Here is a 19,215-nt window from a genome sequence, read left to right on the forward strand (position 1 = left end):
CTCAGTAACTTTACAGGATGACTTGGGTGCTGAATTTTCCATTGTCTAAAAAGATGTTTTATACACATATTTAAATTCACTTACCTATATATGTGCTAAGTCTTCAGTGAAAACTAGCTGAGGAGCTTTGTACATTAAGTTGGAGGGGAGCATCCCTTGAAATAGTGGCCATTAAATTGATATATTTGAGGCAATAGTCCAAGTTAATTTCCTCAAGATTGAAGCCCTGGGTTTTACAATCCTCTGGCAAAGAAAGCATCCACTGTTTACAAATGGACTTTGCTTGCTTAAGGAAAGTAACATCACATCCTTGACTTTTGTTGGAGTGACTGAAGTGAACAGCATTTCCATAAAAGTTTCTGAAATGCTACAGTGTACCAGCTTCAGTTGGCTCTTTGCACCTTGATAAGACTGCTGAGCACAACCTTGTTTGAGAATGGCACATTTTTATCCAAATATTAGATATTAAAAGAAATCAGTGTTAAAGTGACCTTTTATCTTTTTAGAAACTGTGGGGGAAGAGTACTACTGATCTTTTTCAAAGTGCATGACTGTAAAGTGATAAAATTGTATATTTTTCATAATGTGGGGAAGGTCTATTTGTGCTGCTTTAGAAATCAGTTTAAAGTTTGATTTCTGTTAAACCTGTGATCTTACAGCCCTGCTATATTTTCTGTATATGATTTACAAAGAACTGGAAAAGTTAGCACCTGCTGTTGTGTATATAGCAAAAATCTTTAGACCTTAGCACGCGTTTTTACCTATTATTGAACCACTCTGGCTTTTTTGGGAGGGAAAGTAATAGTACAGATTTTTTTGATAATGTGTGTAAAACATTCATTTGAAATATTTTAGTAAAAATGAAGTAAGAGATTGATTGTGATAGTGTATACTTCTAGTTGAATAAAATAAAACACATTCTTTTTAAATAATCTGATGAATAAGATTTGGGAGACCACTGCTGAAATATCTTGCATTAAGTACCACAGTTATGAATTCTGAACTAATATGAAAAACCTGGAAATACACTAAATCCAGAACCAATTTTATTTGCGTAGATGTGAACAAAGTAGTCCCATTTATAACCAGGATGTACATCACAGCAGGTTGTTACATTCAGACTTTCACACTTAGAAAATATATATATTATGTACAGGAATTTGCAAATAGGTGTAAACATACAATACTTTAAGATACCAGTACATTCCAAAAAAAAAAAAAAGATCAACAAGGCAAACACCTCAAAATGATTCCAGTCAGCTAGCATTCAGAATCTCTCTTAAATAAAGTAGCTTTTATGCTTGACATCGTGTTGTTTTAATTATCACTAAAAATGAAGTTTCTTACTATAGATCAAATTTCATTGTATCTGGCTATTTTGATACTCAAAAATAGGCACTGATTTCTAGAAGGAAATTTTCTTCTTACTGATATAGTTGAGCCAATATGGCTGGTTTTGCTAGTACAAAGTAATCCAGTGCTGGAATAACTCAAGACAATTCAAACTTAAGTCAAATGTATAAGGTTAGAATAGATACTGCAAAGCTGATTAAAATCTAGAAGCCTATATAACTCACCATAAACAATACTGCAAACAGATCAGCTAAATTTTCATTTCACTGCCTCATTTCTTCATCTAAATTACACAAATTACCCTCCTCTTCATCTTTACAAAGTAGGTTTTGGCTAGCTACTCCTGCCTAGTCAACATAAAGGGATATCGTGCAAATTACCTCATGCTATCTCATCCATGTAGCACGTCCAAGTCCTGCTACAGGTGGCATACCAGGTGGTGGAATTGGAGGTGGTACAGGTGGCTGTCCACCTGGGGGAACAGTAGGCGGGGGGTAACTAGCTGGTGGCATTCCCAGCCCTGGAGGTGGATGAGGTGGTACTGCATGAGTTGGAGGAAGTCTTGGAGGTGGGAAATTGGGGTTGTATGTAGGTGGAGGAGGATATCCAGGAGTAGGAGGTGGAATATTGGGTGGGGGGAATGAAGTCGGGGGTGGAGGTGGAACTGGTGGTGGCGGATTGGGAGGATAGACATGAGGATGATATGGTAGATGAGTTGGTGGTCCATAGGCCGGTGGTAAAGCTCCGTAAGTTGGTCCTTCTGTTTTCATCATTGACTGAAGACTTTGATAACCCTCCCCTGACATATAAGAATTTGTAGTAGACATCCCTGTAATATAACTGGTGGGGGGTGGGGGTGGGGGACGATGCGGCAGAGGTGGAGGTTGATGTACTGGGGCAGGATGAGCAGGGGGAGGAATCTGGACCTTTGGCATATCTACTGAGTCCACAGTAGTAGATTGCTCTGCTTCTCCCATTGAAACTGCAGTTGTCAAAGGAGGCTTGCGCTCTGGAAAAGAAAATTTCACTTATTTTTTTGAAGGATAGTGGCAATAACAGCTTCTGAATACTTTATTTTTTTCTTCCAGTTAACATCTCAAAAGAGGACTCAATTCTCTAAGTCTCTGAATGACATATAGTATCCAGTCAGACCTTCTTTTATCACTAGAAAATAACTAAGCTGCATAACAAAGCTCCAAGTTCAGCTTTTCCCATTCTAAAAGTTAAATACATCTTCCATTCTTATAATTTATATATTGTTCTACAATCAGCAGAAATGAGCAGACTGGATGGACCAAATCACAACCAGCAGATTTAAAAAGTCATGGGTCCCAAGATACCAAAAATCTTTTGATCAGTGCTTCAATCTTCTTTAGTCCAGGCCTCCCTTCTACCTCTTTTATACTCCAGGAGGTGGCCTGGGATTACCCTCTGCACTTCACTTGCCTCCCATGTTGGGAAATATTATTTGAGAATACAGGTCGAAGTCTCAAGTCTTTAACACTCAGTTCTAAACCTGTTTACCAAATGAAAGAAAAAAGAAAACCGGAGGGTAAGAAAGAAAGTGCGACAGATTGCCTGGGACGTGAAATCTGATGAGCTTTGTTTTACTGTTTAGTTTCAAGGAACTCAGTACCTGGCAGTCTGGGCAAGTTCATAAAAAGGTCAGAATTTTACACCATTTCTGGGAATAACACGCTTTAAACTGTCTTCTTTTTAAATAAGAATCTTCCTTTTTTTTTTTTTTCTTCTTCTTAATGCAGACATTATAAAGTAAGGAACACCACAATACGAAGACTGACCTAATGGCAACAACTCTGTATGGTCATACAGTCAGTATTAAAATAGCCAACAAAAAAAGAGTTTGGGGCATCTTAACATCCATCTTGCTTGTATATATAAACATCCAAAACATTGTTCAGCAAGGAAAGTTACTTAAAAGCAGATATAGGGCAGTCATTTCCAGTGGCATCCAACAACGAAACTGACAATGCTAAACAGAATTTGAGATAAAAATCCACCTTCTAGTACTTCTGTTCATTTGGTCAATAAACATTCTTAGTTTTCCCCGACTTTTCCTCAGAGCCCCAGAAGACAAAAGCTGGCCTCTAAAGATGGTTTAAAATGTTTCAGTGCTTATACAATGATTTGCTTGTATAAACAAATTCTAAAAGGAAAATTTTGTTTGATAACAAGGGAAACAAATTCTTTACCTGTCTAAATAGGATTTACCTTATCTAAGCAGTCGTAATTTTAAACAGCAAAATGGTCCCCTAGGACATCTACATAATTAGATCATGCAAGGTGGGTATGCTAGCTGTGGTACCTATGATTCCATTGACTTCTAGCTCCTGAATTATAGCAGACAATAATTTCCCCATTTGCTCATTTTCAGAATCATTCTGGACACAAGACGTGCATTCAGGATTTAACAGCTGAAGGAATAATGAACATATTTAGAAGAACCCCTTCATTCTTAATTAGATTTTAACAAACAGGAAAAAATGGTCCTACTACATTTCACAGCACTGTTTTTCTCTCTTGTAATTCCCTGTTAGAAGCTGTCATCTTACAGTTACATTATGGACCATGATCTATAAAATATTTATGTCATATTTACGGGTCACTGGAAGGACAGCTAATGCATCAAGGCACTGGAAGCACATTTTTACAACAGTAGTTTATTTTGCAAACATAAGGCATGTGTGCAGTGTTAAAGTTCTCTGGCAGATGAAAATCCTCTTTTAGGACACCGCAAAGAAAGTATGCCCCTTACTGTTTAGAAGTTACACACCTGCAGAATTTCTATGCTAAAGATGTAACATGGAGGACTTCTACAGGTTAGTTGGAAGCTACTCTAGTAATACAATATGGCATCTGCTATCCTTTTGAGAACTTAAGTCCCTTTTTACCTGCCAGTGACAATTAGTTTTAGTCTTCCAGTCCTTTAAGTCACAGCTTTGTTTTGCCTTTGTCCACCCAGTATAGTCTTGTTTCCATCATAACTTTTTTGCTTCTGTCTCGAAAAACCTGTGCTACTAAGATGAAATCCCTTTTGGAGCTTATCTACCTAATGCTGTTACTTGCCAAACTGATTAATCAAGGCAACGACCCCTTCCCCCACACTGCTACCACCATCTGAATGAAAAGCAAAGCAATTAACTGCAAGAGTAAATGTGTTTTAGAAAATAAAAGCTTACCTGGAGGTGGATGTGCAGGAGGTATTGGTGGATGTGAAGTTTCAATTTTAGGAATTTTAGATGGTGGTGGTGGTTCTAAAAAACATTTGGAAGTTCCTAATTGGCTATTGCTCTGCAGTATTTTCCAAAGTCCATCTCTAGTCTCACACTAGTGATTATCATATCATACTACACTACTATGCAAAAGTACAGTGGAAATACTATGTACTATGTATGTTTAGCAAAGAAAATTAAAATCAAGACCTTTGTATAAAGTGGCATCAAGTATCACACATCTCTTCCAAAAGAACACATGCCTACAAATTCAAGCTATGTATTGTATAACTAGAGACAAATTGTCCCAATAACACTATGAACATGCAGATAAACACACGTACATTTTCTATCAGAAAACTGTAACTTGTAAATAGTTAAAACAAATCTCAGGAGAAGCTGAACTATGCTCTGCAAGGGGAACATGTGTCTAGAAAACAAACAAAATGGGAGAGGAGAGAGAATAGACAGCTCTCTGGATTCTATCTGCAGAGCCAGAGAGGGAGAAATGCCAAACTTACTTAGGAAAAGATGACAGAATCACATCCTGGCTATCCTAAAATACACTGTTCCAAATCAGCAGAATGAAGACAAAAACGAAAACACAAAAACCAAAACACAACCAACCCCAAACCAACGAAAAGAACTAGATGTGATCACTGCAGTAAAGCATTTCTTAAGCTAGACTATATATATTGATACAAAATGCGTTTTACTGGCAGCCGTGCCAACAACCGATCGCAAATCTCACTGATTACCAACAGACTTACTATTAGTGCAACTATTTAAAGACATGGTGCCTTCAGTCACTTCAAGGTCCCACAGCTTGCTGAAGAACTACTCCAAACGATGCATTGAGTTCTAAGTTGAGAGTTGAGTAGTTTAGCAAGACTTCTACTGAATAGATTGTATTAAGGGACTCTTGGGCCACAGTTTTTCATGTTTTTGCAGTTAGGAATATTTTAAAAATAGTTAAAGTATATATTTAAAGGCATATTATTAGGATCAGAATAGTTCAGAACTGCCGAGCCTGTAAGCAAACAAACTAAGCCCATGTCAGCAAATGACTTGTTCTGGTTAAAACTTACTCTGGTTTATTTTTCTGGTAAAATGAAAGCAATATGAATTGAATATTAACATTTACCTGATGGCTTTGTTTCTTCTTTTGGAGATACAGCCTGTTTAAAATAAAAAAAGGATGGAAGTAAGACCACTGCAAAATACAAAGCATTTTAAAACAGTAACAAGCGAGCAAAATAGGAAATAACTTACAACCTGCTGAAGAGCTTTCATATAGATCTGACTAAACCAGAACCAGTTTCCAACTCAGAACCAGTTTCCTCCTCCCTTCCCTAAAAGAAGGTAGGACAAACCCTTTATTTGTTCCTATACTTTTATTAAGAGGTTAATAATGTTCAATCTCTTTAGATAGATGCAATACAAACACTGAACAAAGTCAAATCACATCGGGAAAGCCCGGCTAACTGGCAGAATGAAAAGACTGAAAAAATAGCAGCTATTTTACATACAGCGTTTCCCGCTGTTCTCACTGTTGAGTATTACATCCCGTTTAATTTATTTATCATCCACTGCACATACGTCACGGTCTCGTACACTGCTCACTAAGCTGAAAGCAAGAAACTTGGCCTCTGTTCGTGATTCTGCTTTGACCTGTCATTCAACCTTTGCCAAAATCACTTCAGGCCTTTATGCTTTATTTACTGGGACAGGAGGGCAGTGAAAGCATTGCTCAGTGTAAAACATTTCAGAAGCCTTCAGATGGAAAGCATTGTATAAAAGTCAGATGTTACGACAGAAAAAAATTTATGCACCCTGAGCAAAATCCACAAAACCTCACATCATCCTTCCAATCCCAAGTTTTTGGGTTTTTTTGTTTTGTTGTGTTTTTTTTTTTTTTTTTTTAAAGAATCACAGGCAAGGGAGTAAGAAAAATCTTTCCAGCTTACTTAGTCCAACTGACATGGCTAGTTGATGATCTTTGAGAAAAACAGAATATTTAGCGCTAGTGGCTTTACCTTCACCAACTGTTGCTCGGTTCCCATCACTTTACTTTCTGCAGCAGGAGTAGACTCGCATTTCACTCCAATCTGAACAATGAATTCTCCTTAATTCTGATGGGTATTCTCAAGGTTTCTCCTGTCTAATACAAAGGTAGCCAAGGCCTGCTTGAGGCTACCTCATTCTTAGATTCCTTTGATAAACATTTGAATTCATCTTCAGCCACCTTCTGCTGCTTTCTTACCTTTTAAGGACAATCTTTATCCTCCCATTCCAAGCATATATACTTTTCTTTGTGACTCTCACAGACTCATCTATTGCCTCCATTTTACTTGGGCAGTCTTTTCTCGATTTTCTAGCACTAAATTCCTCGTCTGTAAAACTGAATGTAAACATCAGATCTCCCTGAGCTTTCAAACAGAAGCAAGTCTCCACTACTCGCAACATTTTCAAAAATGACTCATTCTGTGAACTCAGTTGATCACTTCAAGTAGCAAGCAATTTGGTTATTGTGCATTTGTCAACATGGAGCAACGTTCAGAAAATAATGTCATTGAGGTATACCATTAGAACAGAAGAAGCAACTAGAGCCAAATAGCTCGTGTGACAGAAAATCAAACATCAGTATAAACTGTATTTATGCTAAAGAAAAAAAAAAAAAATCAAGAAGCAACAAAACCAGAGCCTGTAAGAATTTAAACCACTTCTCTAATAATGGCAGCTGCTAAAATACAGATGAGCTTTTTTTAAGTCCTTCTGCACTGTCATTTGTATTGCCCCAGTCATGACATCCCACAGCCAACATTACCAATTTATTAGCATGCTGATTGTTATTTAATACTTTCACAATAAGCTCAATCCATAGCACAATGGAACTGTTCTTTTAGTGCTGTTTCTATGTGCATTAAAATTGCTGCCACTAATAATTTTTAGTTTAATCAGACTAAATACACTATTTACATCTAATGATTCACCAGTATATTTTTAGTGAAGTCAACTGAACATTTAAGTGCTCTTCACCACCAGAGATGCAAAGGACGTGCAGATGCTTTAGACATCTGGTATGGGTCTAAGTCATGGGCCAATGCCTCAGCTGCTTGAAAGTATCTTGGCTCAGTAGAAAGTAATGGAGTTAAAAGAGTTCATGTAAATGGAAAATCTGTCCTCCAGGAACAAAGTGTATTTATGTTCTGTACAAACCAAGGGAGAAGTCATGCAAAGCCCTATTTATAGAAGGAGGCAAACATTTTAAGTAAGGTTTATGGCACATCTCACTGAAGAACATTTTAGAAGCGCCAAGTAAATCTTTCAAACACTACACATCTTGTTCTCCTAGACTGCTTTCTGGAGCAAGAATGATTTCAGATCATCACATTTACTTTTTTCAGATTCATGCTGTTTGTGCTGTTCTCCTACAAAACAACTCCTGTGAGTCACCCTTTGCTTTACATTTGTTCTGGATGCCTACAGTGTACTAGGAGTTACCTTTTTATCTGTACTATTCACTTCCTTAATTAGTAGGGGGTGGACCTCAAACTCTTTAATTTCAAGAGAAGGTAAGTTGATCCAAGGGCTTGACCAGAGGTGATTGTTAAAGAACAACAGATACTATTCATGCAAAAGGCACCACTTTTTTCCATGAGGTAGTTCATTAACACATGGGATGGGGTGAAATCTGTAGTACTGTAAAGGTAGAGCCTTTCAATGAATGAACAAACATTCATAACAACTTACAATCAGACGGACACACGCAGAAAAATCCAAATTGTTATTTACAGTTTCTGGTGTGCCAAGCTGTCCCAGGCATTTTTGTTGAAGAAAAATAAAAAAAGAGTACCAAGCTGACAATCCAAGCTGAGTTCGTGCTGATGGTAGAAAAAGTATGAGAAGAAATACATGCTACCTATAAAGAGCTCTCACAATTTTCAAGCTAATTAACACATTTTATCAGCTTTCTATCCTGAAGGTCTCTAAAATTCAGTGCAAGAACTATAAATTTCAGCACAGATTTTTTTCCTCTAGGAGTAGGCCATATCTTGTAATTACAAGACCAAGGTTTTAGAGAGTTGCCGCCTTCTCTTTCTTGGGAGGCTGCTATCACGAAGATGTTGCACTCTTCCATTTGTTGCTTCTTCCTGGGTTTTTGGTTTTGTCTGGGCTTTTTTTTTTGCCCTTGATGTCTGTTCTCTAGTTTGGTCATACATTAATTACAATTTAGAGCAAAAGCTATAAAAGCTGTACAAAATCTACTTCCTAAATGGACTTGTTCCAAAGACTTTACTTCTGAAAACAGTCGTCTTACTAAGTACATGCAAGATTTGGGTAACGCTTTAGCACTTTTTTTTTTTAGTATATAACTTAGAAGTGAAAAAACCCACAAGAAGTATAGACTAAGGTCTAAAAGCTTCATTTGGACTTGATGACTGAAGAAAAGCAGAGTACTTGTAATATTATCCAACTGCCAATGTACTTTCTTATTTTCAACGATGAGGTGATAATACAAGGTGAGACACAAAGCAAGACTTTAATGAATGATGCATTTATAGGTTTCTACTGTTAGTAGATTACCTTGAAAGACGACTTCTAAGAATTTTGACATACTTTGAGAAGCTACCATTCTCTTAAATTTGTAATCAAAGACCAGAAAGTCAAATAATGCCTCATCAGCATTGTGCACATGTCTACATTCAGGTATGGCACAAGAGATCTTCCCTAAATCAAGCCCGCTTAATAGTGAAAACAACAAAATTTGACAGCACAGAATCACAAAGAGAGATAGAACCTTAATAGCTCATGCTGATTTAAAAGTCTCTCCACAGTTTTTGCCTCTAGTGGAATGAGAATGGGGTATGCCAAAACTGTAAAGGCTGTTCTACACTAACATACTTGCCATGTAACTGACAGAAGACTACCATACAGAATTAATCATCAGGCTCATTCTTGAAGAAAACACAAGTCTGCTGCACATTGAAGCCTTTAAATCAAAGGGACATCAGATCACCCTGAAAATAAAATGCAAGTTAAAGTTCAAAGTTAAACTTACTGCTGGTCTTTTAATCTGTCTAGGAGGACTTGACTGGGGAGAGGGCTTTTTAGATTGCTGTGCTTGTGTTTGCTGCTGCTGCTGCTGCTGCTGTTGTTGTGCTGACTGTTGCGACTCTTTTTGCTGCTGAGTCTGTGATTGCTCTGAACCCTGGGACTGCTGTGCTTGCTGTACCGTGGGTGCTTGGGGTGTAGATTGAAGAGATGGTGGCTGCTGCAACTGGTGAGGAGTATGATGAGGCATTTGCTGTTTTCCCTGTGAGTATAGATCCAGGATCTGATGACAGATGTCTTTAAAAAAAAAAATTATCCAAAAGATTATACACCCGTAATGTACAAGTGTACATTTCATACACAATAATCAACTAAGCTTTTTACTGGGCACTAACTTCAGAAAAAGTAATTGTAAACATTACTCATTGTTATAATGACCACAGATTTGATTTTTTAAAAACTAACTTTTTCAATTTATACTTGCATTTCTGAGTTTCTTTTGCCTATGCTAAACAATATGCAGACGTATATGCACACCTACCAGAAGAAGAACAAAGCGTCTTGGTATTAGTATACTGTATGTTATTATTGTGTGCTTGGAGAGCCAGGTAACAGTGTAACAACGGAATAGTAATATAGTAAGAAAGTGAGTGAAGGAAGGTTATATGTTAAAACATATACATCTAGTTAAGCCAGTCAAAAAAGTATCAGGAAATTAAGTGAAGGACTAGTACTAAATTCTTCTTCCAACATGTTAGGAGCTAAAGGTCTGTCAGAAAACATATAGGACCAACTGATAACCAGGTGCAAGAGCAGTACTCAAGGAAAAGGAAACCTTTCTAGAAAAGCTAAATGAGTTCTTTCAATGAGCATTCACTGAGGCAGTAGCAGAAACTGGAGAGACTCCCATTCTGATACCCTCTTTGGCAGGGATTCAGCAGAGATCTGAAACTGAAGCAACTCTGAAAAAAGCCATGACACAAACAGGGCAAGTAACCATTTAAGAAATTGCCAGAACTTAGAAATTTCTAAGAGCAATGAAGGCTAAACCACCTGAACAGTAACATATACTGTTTCATTTAAAAATTCCTTAGAACCAAACGCCAGATTGTAACAAGCATTGATTTTTAAAGAAGGTTTCTAAAGCAATTTATGGAACTAGAAGTATGCCTAGTCTGACATTTGTACTAGGTAAGTTAGTAAAAACTTTTATTAAAGACAAATTAGTGGCGACATAACCACAACTTACTTAACAAGAGTCAAGAGAGGTCCTGCTTTAGTTTATGAACTTCCTGGGGTTCTCTCAAGAGGACAAACAGCAGGTAAATGTGAACAATATATACACACAAAGGGAATTGTATTAACATATCTGTATTGATGAAAAAGATCCATAACTCATCCCCTATCAGAATTCACCCCCACACACATCAGAATTCATCCCCCATAGTATGTTCCTCAGTCATGGTACACCATAAAATGTGATTGCAACCCTACCATGATTTGGTTAAAGAGGTCAACCACCAATGAGAAAACCACTGAAAACCAGGCTCCATCAGTTCCAGTGTTTGTAGAGATGCTTATGTAAAACGGGGGGAAGGGAATCATTAAAAAAAAACAAAAAGAAAACACACACCATGACAACTTAGCAGCTAATTAGCTGTGTTATGGACTTGATGATCTTACAAGTCTTTTCCAACCTTAGTGATTCTGTGATTCTGTAAAGCAAATATTGACCAGAAGAGTAATCATGATAACTAAAGATGCTTCCAGACTAAGCCAGTCTTATCAGTTTAATTAAAAAGCTGGTTAAGGCATAGCACATATGTCCTGAGTTACATACTCTGCATGATTATTTTGACTAAAACCCAGACAGAAAGCAATTTGCATTTATCAATGACCTAGATCACACAGTTAAAGGAAATACTCCTCTGTTTGCAGCAAATGTTTTTCATACCTTCCAGAACATCAACGGGAACATCTTGGACAAATTGCTCCCACCATCGTCTGTACATTGGTTTTGATGTCCATTCCTGTATTTCAAACTTACACAAACGGCCTGCTAAGTACATAACTGCAACTGCTATGATCTCGGGTTCCCACTGCAGCGACAGTGTTGTGCAGAGACTGGAATATAAAAAAATGAAACCAAAACACAACCCTGAAGATAATTCTGATTGTCAAAGTACAACACTTTAATGTACAACTGCTGTAATTAACAGGGTATAAAATCCCACCACACTTCAACATCTCAGACAATTCTAATTAAGAGCTTTGTTAAACAAAAGAGTTTACAAAACTAAACTGTTTCTGCACTACTGCTATCATGAAACAAGGTAATTTTACACAGGTAATACAGAGGGCATACACCTACAGAAGCAATATACCACGTAGGAACATCAAGTTTGGAGTTTAAAAATAGAAAACCTAACACTATATGGATGTGGGAGAAGAGGGAAAAGACAGCATTAAATTCCAAGTATGGGCAGCTACATTCCACTCTTGTCTCACCTGTAGTGTTAATCAAATATAGCGTTCATGTTCTTTGCTACACCAAGTGTGCTGTCACTGCATTATACTGGTTCAGGAATGATGCCCACATTTGGATTTTAGAGTTTCCAAATGTTTTTCAATTAAATCTAAGCAAGTACTAAAACAAACCTCAAAGAACAGCCACCATGAACTTGTAGAACAACTTGTCAAGCATGATACAAGTTTTAGATCAAGCTGTAAAAACTGTAAAAGGTTATCTCTTCAATAGCCTTTGTTAAAGCTAATGCTAAAATAACTGTTATTATTGGTATTACTGATATTAACTGAGTAAGTTCCTGCCATAATCAAAGTTACTGTTTCCTGATATTAATTTTAAATTAGAAAATTTGGGTTTCTCTTTTTTTCTTTTCCCTATTTTCTTTTTCCTCCATGGATTCTGTAACATAGGATCTGCTTAAAGAATTTTAGATCCAGCTAGCCAGCTAAGTTTCTGCGAATTCACTGATGAATTCATTATTATGTCCTAAAACACATCAAAACAGTAGCCTAGACAGTGGTTTAAATCTGTTTTCTCTCCAGTGGGCTACATGTAACTAGAGGCCAATGGGATACTTAAACGCTGGCAGAATCAGGTCAGCGGTAAACAGTAAAAAAGACACAAAAACTAGCTCTTAAAACACTGATTTCTTATTATTACTTTCATGACATTTATTTGGGGGGTGTATTGCAGCTGCATGAGAACAGAACCCCCTATTCTAAAGGCCTGTAGTGCAACGTACAGAATTACTTTCCCAGAATCCTAGAAAACAAGTACAATTCTAATATGGTGCCTATTAACTAAGCACAAGACAGCCTCTCCAGAGCAGAGATATGTATTATTTGAAACAATCACTCCAACTTCATACTAATGCTTTCCTGAAGTGCATTTTCTTTAATTATTACATCTCTTGAATTATTAAACACCATCTAATTCCAAGTACAGTAGTGTCCAAAGTTTGATGGATACAGAAGTTTTCCCTGACAAATTTAACAGTGACAGTCAAGCTGTATTTTTGTTCCACCTGTAAGATCATCACCTGCAAAATGGACAGCAACTGAAGTAAACATCTCTTGACAGCTAAATACACTAAGCAACCTTTTGATCAAATTAATTTGGAGACTTTAGTGCTTCTACACACGCTCCTGTTAATTGATGTGATCATTGTACTGCAAATCAATTATTCAAGAAATTGTAAATCTAGCGCTAAAAACTGTATTCCTTGCTGAATTTAATGGCTAGTTTACTATCAGCAAAATATAGCTTTTAAAAAAAAAATTGACCAACATGACGGAATTGGGAAGTGACTTCTTTTCTCAGAATGGGCCACGTATCTCAGATTAGGCAAGAAGCCAGCTTTTATCCTGGAGATCTATGATTTGGTTTGGCCCTTTCAAACAGTAACTTTTTTTTAATGCAGCACTAAATCATTACCATAAAATTGCAAAGGTCTTAATGGTCTACTTCTATACTCATCCTAGATTCACTGCTCAATGGTACTATCATGGTAATGATGGAAAGAAAAACTCATGAAGATGATCAGGAAAACATATAACAAGCAGAAAACATGTAACAAACCTTTGTTAAAGAAATATCTAATCCCAGAATAAAATAAGCAACAGTAACCATTTCAGTTTAAAAAGATCTCCTAGAAGTATCTTACCTGTCATTGACAAATGTCCATGCCATTTGAACCAGTTTTTGAATTTTATTTTTGTCTCCTGAAAAACAATCAGAAAACTTGTAAGAAATAAAATTAGGAAGTACAAAAAGTTTGGAATAGAATATTCTTGCACTGCTAATGTAAATTAAGCTCTGAAAATGAATAACAGGCATTACTTGCTCACCCTGTAATATTTTACCTTTGAGTTGTTTGGCATACTTGAGAAGAAATTGGTATGGATGTTCCACTTGCAAATCAAACTTTATTGTTTGTAGTAAGATTCTTTCAAGGACCATGACTTCTTCCTAGAGAATGTTACAAGGTAACCACAATATTAGTCCTTCTTTTACTCACAAATATTTTATGCTGGTATCAAGCATGACTACACAGCATCTCCAGGCAAACATGTTTGTCTGTTTTTGCTTGGTTAGGGTTTGTCTCCAAGGAGACCAGAAATCTCTCCAGCTTAAAACATTATTTTAAACGCAGATACTTTTTCTTCACATTTATTTGAGTCAGGAAAGGGGACGTGGTGTTTAAAATTCCTTTTCCTCCATGGAGGAAAGAACTGAACCAGACACAGCATGAAAGTGCCAAATATATAAAATCACAACAAAAAGGTAAGCCCTCACCACACTTCTCTCCCAAGTTTCAGATCCTTCTGCTATTTATAACAAGCAAATTTTGAGAGAAGCATAGTTTTACTAATTCAAATATTCTTAACAGGAAACTTCTCAATACCTTTGAGATGTACTTCTCTTACTTGACTTAAGATTTGCTATTAATTGCTTCCTAAAATGACATCAAGACTGTCAAATACGATTTATGTCTTGATGACATTTCTAGCTTTAAAGTAAATTGGAGTAATTCCGGTTAATTTGCAAAATAACATCAGAATTTACATGAAATCAAATGTAAACTTTTTATACAAACAATTATCCCAGTAAGCTCCAAAGGCTACTTGTATTAGCAACAGTTATTTTCATAGTTACCTGTCACATTACCCAAAAGAGCCATAAACGCATGCTGAACATATAATTTAATTTAGAACAACTGAAAATCAGCCAGTGCTCTAATGAACGTATGTCACTTTGCTGGAGTACAGTAGGATGAAATCAATTTCAACATGAGTATTTTTACCTTTGGGTCATCTCCAAACTGTCCAAACTGTACATCATTTAGCAGGCTACGAGCAGTTTTAATTATATCTTTACATTTCTTAGGTGTTTCTTCAACTTTTCCTGCTAGGAAGAGACAGCAGGCTCCTGTCACCTAAAAAAGAAAGTGCTTTCAGAAAGTTGTCTGCATGTAGACTGGCAATACAGTATAGCATTGTAAAAGCATTGTCAGTTTCCATTAACAGTTCTGTAGAAGTTTCCCAGGAAAGACTTAATAAGCATATTAATTTCTAATTTTATTACAGTGTTAATTTAAACTTCTACTTTTTCAAAAGAAAAATGCAGAATTTGGAGGACTGTCCATTTTATACAACTTTATTTCAAGATCAGAAACCCAAAGCAGAATTTGTCCTGGTTCAGCACTGTCTGTCAAACAGTTTTAAAATGGTATTACACTTCTTTTTTTTTCTTTTAGCCAAAACAGGAGTGCCAGAACTATAGCTGTTACTCTTTCTAAAGAACAGTATCAGCAAGACATAACTGCAGTATCAATATAAATATATTTCTAAGCATAAATAGAAATGTGTAAACAAGCAAGAACACTTTATTTTAAGCTGTAATGATTGAAAGATAAAATGCTTGGTTTTCATCATTTAGAGTGGTGGCCAACATTAGTACCCAAGTGACTCATCACCATTTCAAATAGTCCATGCCTAGTGCAATTACTGTATTAAGTCATCAATATTGTAAATACTTACATATCTTGGGAATTGTTTGAAGGAATGAAACATATAAAACCGATGGAAGTAAATTATTCCAGTTGCTAGAGTATCATAATGTCTGTGATGCAGAATAAGGACTTTCAAACAGGGCATAAAATGAATTTAAAACCATACGTGCATAAAGGAAAAGATACATTCTGCTGTATCAAGTACCTCAAGTAATTGTCCATTCAGTGACAGTTAAAAAACACTGCAAGTAAAACAGGAACTTTAGAAAAAAAAGCCACAAAACCCCTTAAGGCTGTGTAAATGCTATGATTCTGCCCAGATGCAGTTGATACCTAAAGGATTTATCAGAAGCGTGCAAAGTCCTGATCATGTTTATAGGAGGATCCACGCAAGGTCATCCTCGTGTTAAACCATATCCACTTCAGAGAAGTGCAAAACCAGCAGTAGGTACCTAAGGAACAGAACAATTATCACTTCACATTAAAGTGTTGGTGTGGAGGAAAGTTACTAACTATTCACACGTACAAATGCAAATAAAATCTGAACATGCTCCCTAGTCTTCCCTTTAAGGAGAAGGGTAAAATTTCATCTTCACCAGGTTTTATTAAACAAAGAACTGAGGAGATTAAAAGAAGCATAGGAATATAGGAAGCAAAAAGTTTAAGTGGCAGCCTATGAGAGAATGGGACAGTAAGGAGAACTTACTAATACATACAAAGTTGTAAACGCCAACCTAAACCAAAAAAACCCCAAAAAAACCCAAAAAAAACCCCAACCCCAAGAGTGGGGAGACAGAGGTTAGAAGCTTTAGAGGCAAAATACATAGAAAAATGAATGCAAAATTCAAAATGTGAAAAGTTATGTAGATTCACGTAGTAAGAGACTGAGTTTCGTAACGGCCAAAAGTTATCCTCAATTCCTTAATTGGCAAGTATGTATCACCTCACTTCTCTACTGCCAAAATGGTTCAGTTGAAACCTTTTTATCCAATGAATGGATAAAAACGATGTAGAAACACATTACATCAAAAGGCAAGTAAACTCAAAAAGATTTTTGATTCCTAACCAAGAAACATTTGAACAGCTAACTAAGCACATAACGCCATTTCTTGCACATTTTATTCTGAAAATCCCCATTCATAAAGACATTTCATACCAACATGAGTTGAAAGGATACAGCCCTAAACGTGTTCCCACATCGAATATGAATCTGGCCCCCTCCCTGCGGTATCGTGCCTCAGTAGCTGGATCAAGCCCTTCTAGCTGCGACGGTGTATGTGCCAAGTCTTTCTTATCCCAGTACCAACATGGCTTTGTATGGTCCAGGTTTGCCAAGTTTACAGAAGGGCTGGAATTTTCTTTATTCTCCTTCATTTATTAAAACAGAATTGTTCTTGCTTTTTAAGTTTTCAAAAAGGAAGTCTTCAGAGTCGCTTCAGAACCTTTAAGAAAAGAAAAAGATTTCTTTAAAAATAGAGGGGACTTTCCCCCCTTGCTCAAAGATGAGTAAAGAGGAATAGTGTTTAACCTTGCCTGTTGGAAGGGGCTTTTTCTACACTCAAAGACAAGTAATATTTAACCTTGCCCTTATCCTTCCCATACACTGCAAATTCAATTGAAAGAAATAGACATAGGTTATCTTTGCTATTACCTGTTTAATAAAGAAACTTCAAGAATGCATTATCAACAATATCTGCTACTTCTTAGCAGAATAACTTCCACCAACTTTGTCCACAAAATAAGGAAAAACAATTCAGTGATGGCAGCAGCAAGATTTGAAAAGCTGAGGAGAGGGGATACAGATACAGATCAAGACAACCGATGTGAGTCTGCAGGGTAAGGTGGTGTCTAAAATTGTCCCCAAAACAAGGCAGCTGATTACACTCAAAGAGTGTGCTACTTTCCTGCGTTTACCAGCACTTCTCGTATGTATATTTACATCACAAAGCTCTGCAAGCAACTTTCTGGTGTTTGAGTTATGAGGCATGGCTGAACATCAGTCAATTTAAAGACAGAATGAAGACTGTCTTGCTGCCTTTACTTCTTTCAGGCACAAACCCACTCTTACTGTAATTCAATAAACTACAGATACTATGCACAAATTACTGCAGTCACATGCAAAGGTTCACAAAACAAAGAGCGATTAACATATGATACGTTATATTTACTCTAAACAAAACAGTCAGAGAAAGACCCAAACTTAAAACTCTAAATTAAACTGTTGATTTTCCAAATGTTTCCCTTCTGAAAACAGAAGAAAGATCACATGAACCTCCAGAAAGACGATGCCTACAATCAGCTTCTCGCTCAACTTCAGAAAGTTTCTTTTTTTCAAAATAAAGGAAACCGTCTTTGTTCCATGTTGGTTTTGGAAAAACCTTCACAACTAATGGTACCGGCCACAGACCAATCCAAACTCTGTCACACATAAGTAAACGGCTACTTAAAACTACTTCCAGAACCAACAAAAGAGCGCCGTGCCACGACCGCACATTCCCATCATATTTACCAAGGAAGCGTTATTTTTTACAACTGTTACGGTTCTTCTCCTTTACAAGTTATTTTGCTTCCTAACGCTCCGAACAGTTTAAAACCCAATTAACACTAAAATCGCCCGAAGCGACGAGACCTGTTTCTACAAGTAGCGAAAGCATTTGCGAATACAAAATCAGGAATAAAACCCATCAACCCGAAAACATCCCAAACGAACCACCACCTCAAGCACCCCAATCCGAACCGTGAAGAGCGAAAGGAATAATGAAAGTTTTTCTTCTGCCTTTTTACACACCCCATTAACACACAGAAGATTTCAGGACCTCGACCCCGGCTTTTTTACGTCCTACCTTACACGAACCAGCCGAGCGAGAGCCCAACTCCGTCCCCTACAGCCCCCAAACCAGCGGGGGGTGTTCAGCTCCTCCCAGACCCGGCCCACCCGCCCACCGCAGACGAGGCTCCCAGTGCCCGGGGAGGCGCTCGCTCCCCGTCCCGGCCTCCCCGTTCCCTTCGCCTCTGCCCCAGGCCCCGGCTCTGGCCAGCGGGCGGCCCGAGAGGGCGGGCGGCCCCGGCCGCCGGCACCCCGCGGCCCCACGCAGGCGCGGCGCACTCACAGGCCACGCGCGGGAGAGGAAACCCCACCGGAGCGCGGAGCCTCTAACGACAGCGCAGCCTCCGCACCCTGCGCGCCGCCATCTTGGCAACCAGGCCAGGCTGCTCACTGCATCGTCACGTTGGCGTCACAAGGGCATAGCGCGCGAGGACGGAGCCCCTGCTGCCTAGCGGCCAATGAGAAGCGGCAGCCCCCACACCCCAGCCAATCCCGTCTCCTTCAGCAGCTGCTAAGCGCGAGAAGCCGGCGGGCGACGTGCTCCCGTAGTCTTGGAGCAGACCAATCAGAAAGCCGGAGGGAGAAGATTGCAAGCCGTAGAAGCCAGTAGGAAGCTGAAAGCATGGGTTAAATCTCAGCCAATGGGGGAGCGGCCATGCCCTTTTTTAAGACCAGTGGCGGAGGCGAAGGGGTAGTCGCTGGGGATTGG

General features: G+C 37.9%; 1 protein-coding gene across 2 annotated transcripts; it reads right to left on the reverse strand.

The window, feature by feature from the left end:
- Nucleotides 1-1,033: 1,033 nt before the first annotated feature.
- Nucleotides 1,034-18,875, reverse strand: CCNK (cyclin K). Of its 2 annotated transcripts, none has more exons than XM_059819728.1 (11): nucleotides 18,818-18,875; nucleotides 16,857-17,121; nucleotides 15,708-15,789; nucleotides 14,972-15,103; nucleotides 14,031-14,136; nucleotides 13,832-13,889; nucleotides 11,596-11,765; nucleotides 9,649-9,938; nucleotides 5,731-5,764; nucleotides 4,554-4,628; nucleotides 1,034-2,362 (listed from the first exon to the last, which is right to left on the reverse strand). In XM_059819728.1, exons 2-11 carry the CDS (start codon nucleotides 17,051-17,053, stop codon nucleotides 1,740-1,742), a joined length of 1,767 nt encoding a protein of 588 aa, XP_059675711.1. In that variant the 5' UTR covers nucleotides 17,054-17,121; nucleotides 18,818-18,875; the 3' UTR covers nucleotides 1,034-1,739. The 2 variants fall into 2 exon arrangements, with proteins under 2 accessions (XP_059675711.1, XP_059675710.1); XM_059819727.1 differs by having other exon boundaries at nucleotides 18,790-18,875.
- Between the last annotated feature and the right edge of the window lie 340 nt (nucleotides 18,876-19,215).

The sequence above is a fragment of the Gavia stellata genome, chromosome 7 (genome assembly GCF_030936135.1).
Source record: "Gavia stellata isolate bGavSte3 chromosome 7, bGavSte3.hap2, whole genome shotgun sequence".
Lineage (NCBI taxonomy): Eukaryota > Metazoa > Chordata > Aves > Gaviiformes > Gaviidae > Gavia > Gavia stellata.

What these genes read in the sequence shown, in the direction of transcription:
- CCNK (XM_059819728.1), bottom strand. Translation starts at nt 17,053, where the DNA reads ATGAAGGAGAATAAAGAAAATTCCAGCCCTTCTGTAAACTTGGCAAAC. An exon ending in GACAGATTAAAAGACCAGCA is followed by an intron (nt 5,765 to 9,648) that starts GTAAGTTTAACT and finishes TATTTTAAACAG; the next exon opens with GCTGTATCTCCAAAAGAAGA. An exon ending in AGAAGAAACAAAGCCATCAG is followed by an intron (nt 4,629 to 5,730) that starts GTAAATGTTAAT and finishes AATGTTTTTTAG; the next exon opens with AACCACCACCACCATCTAAA.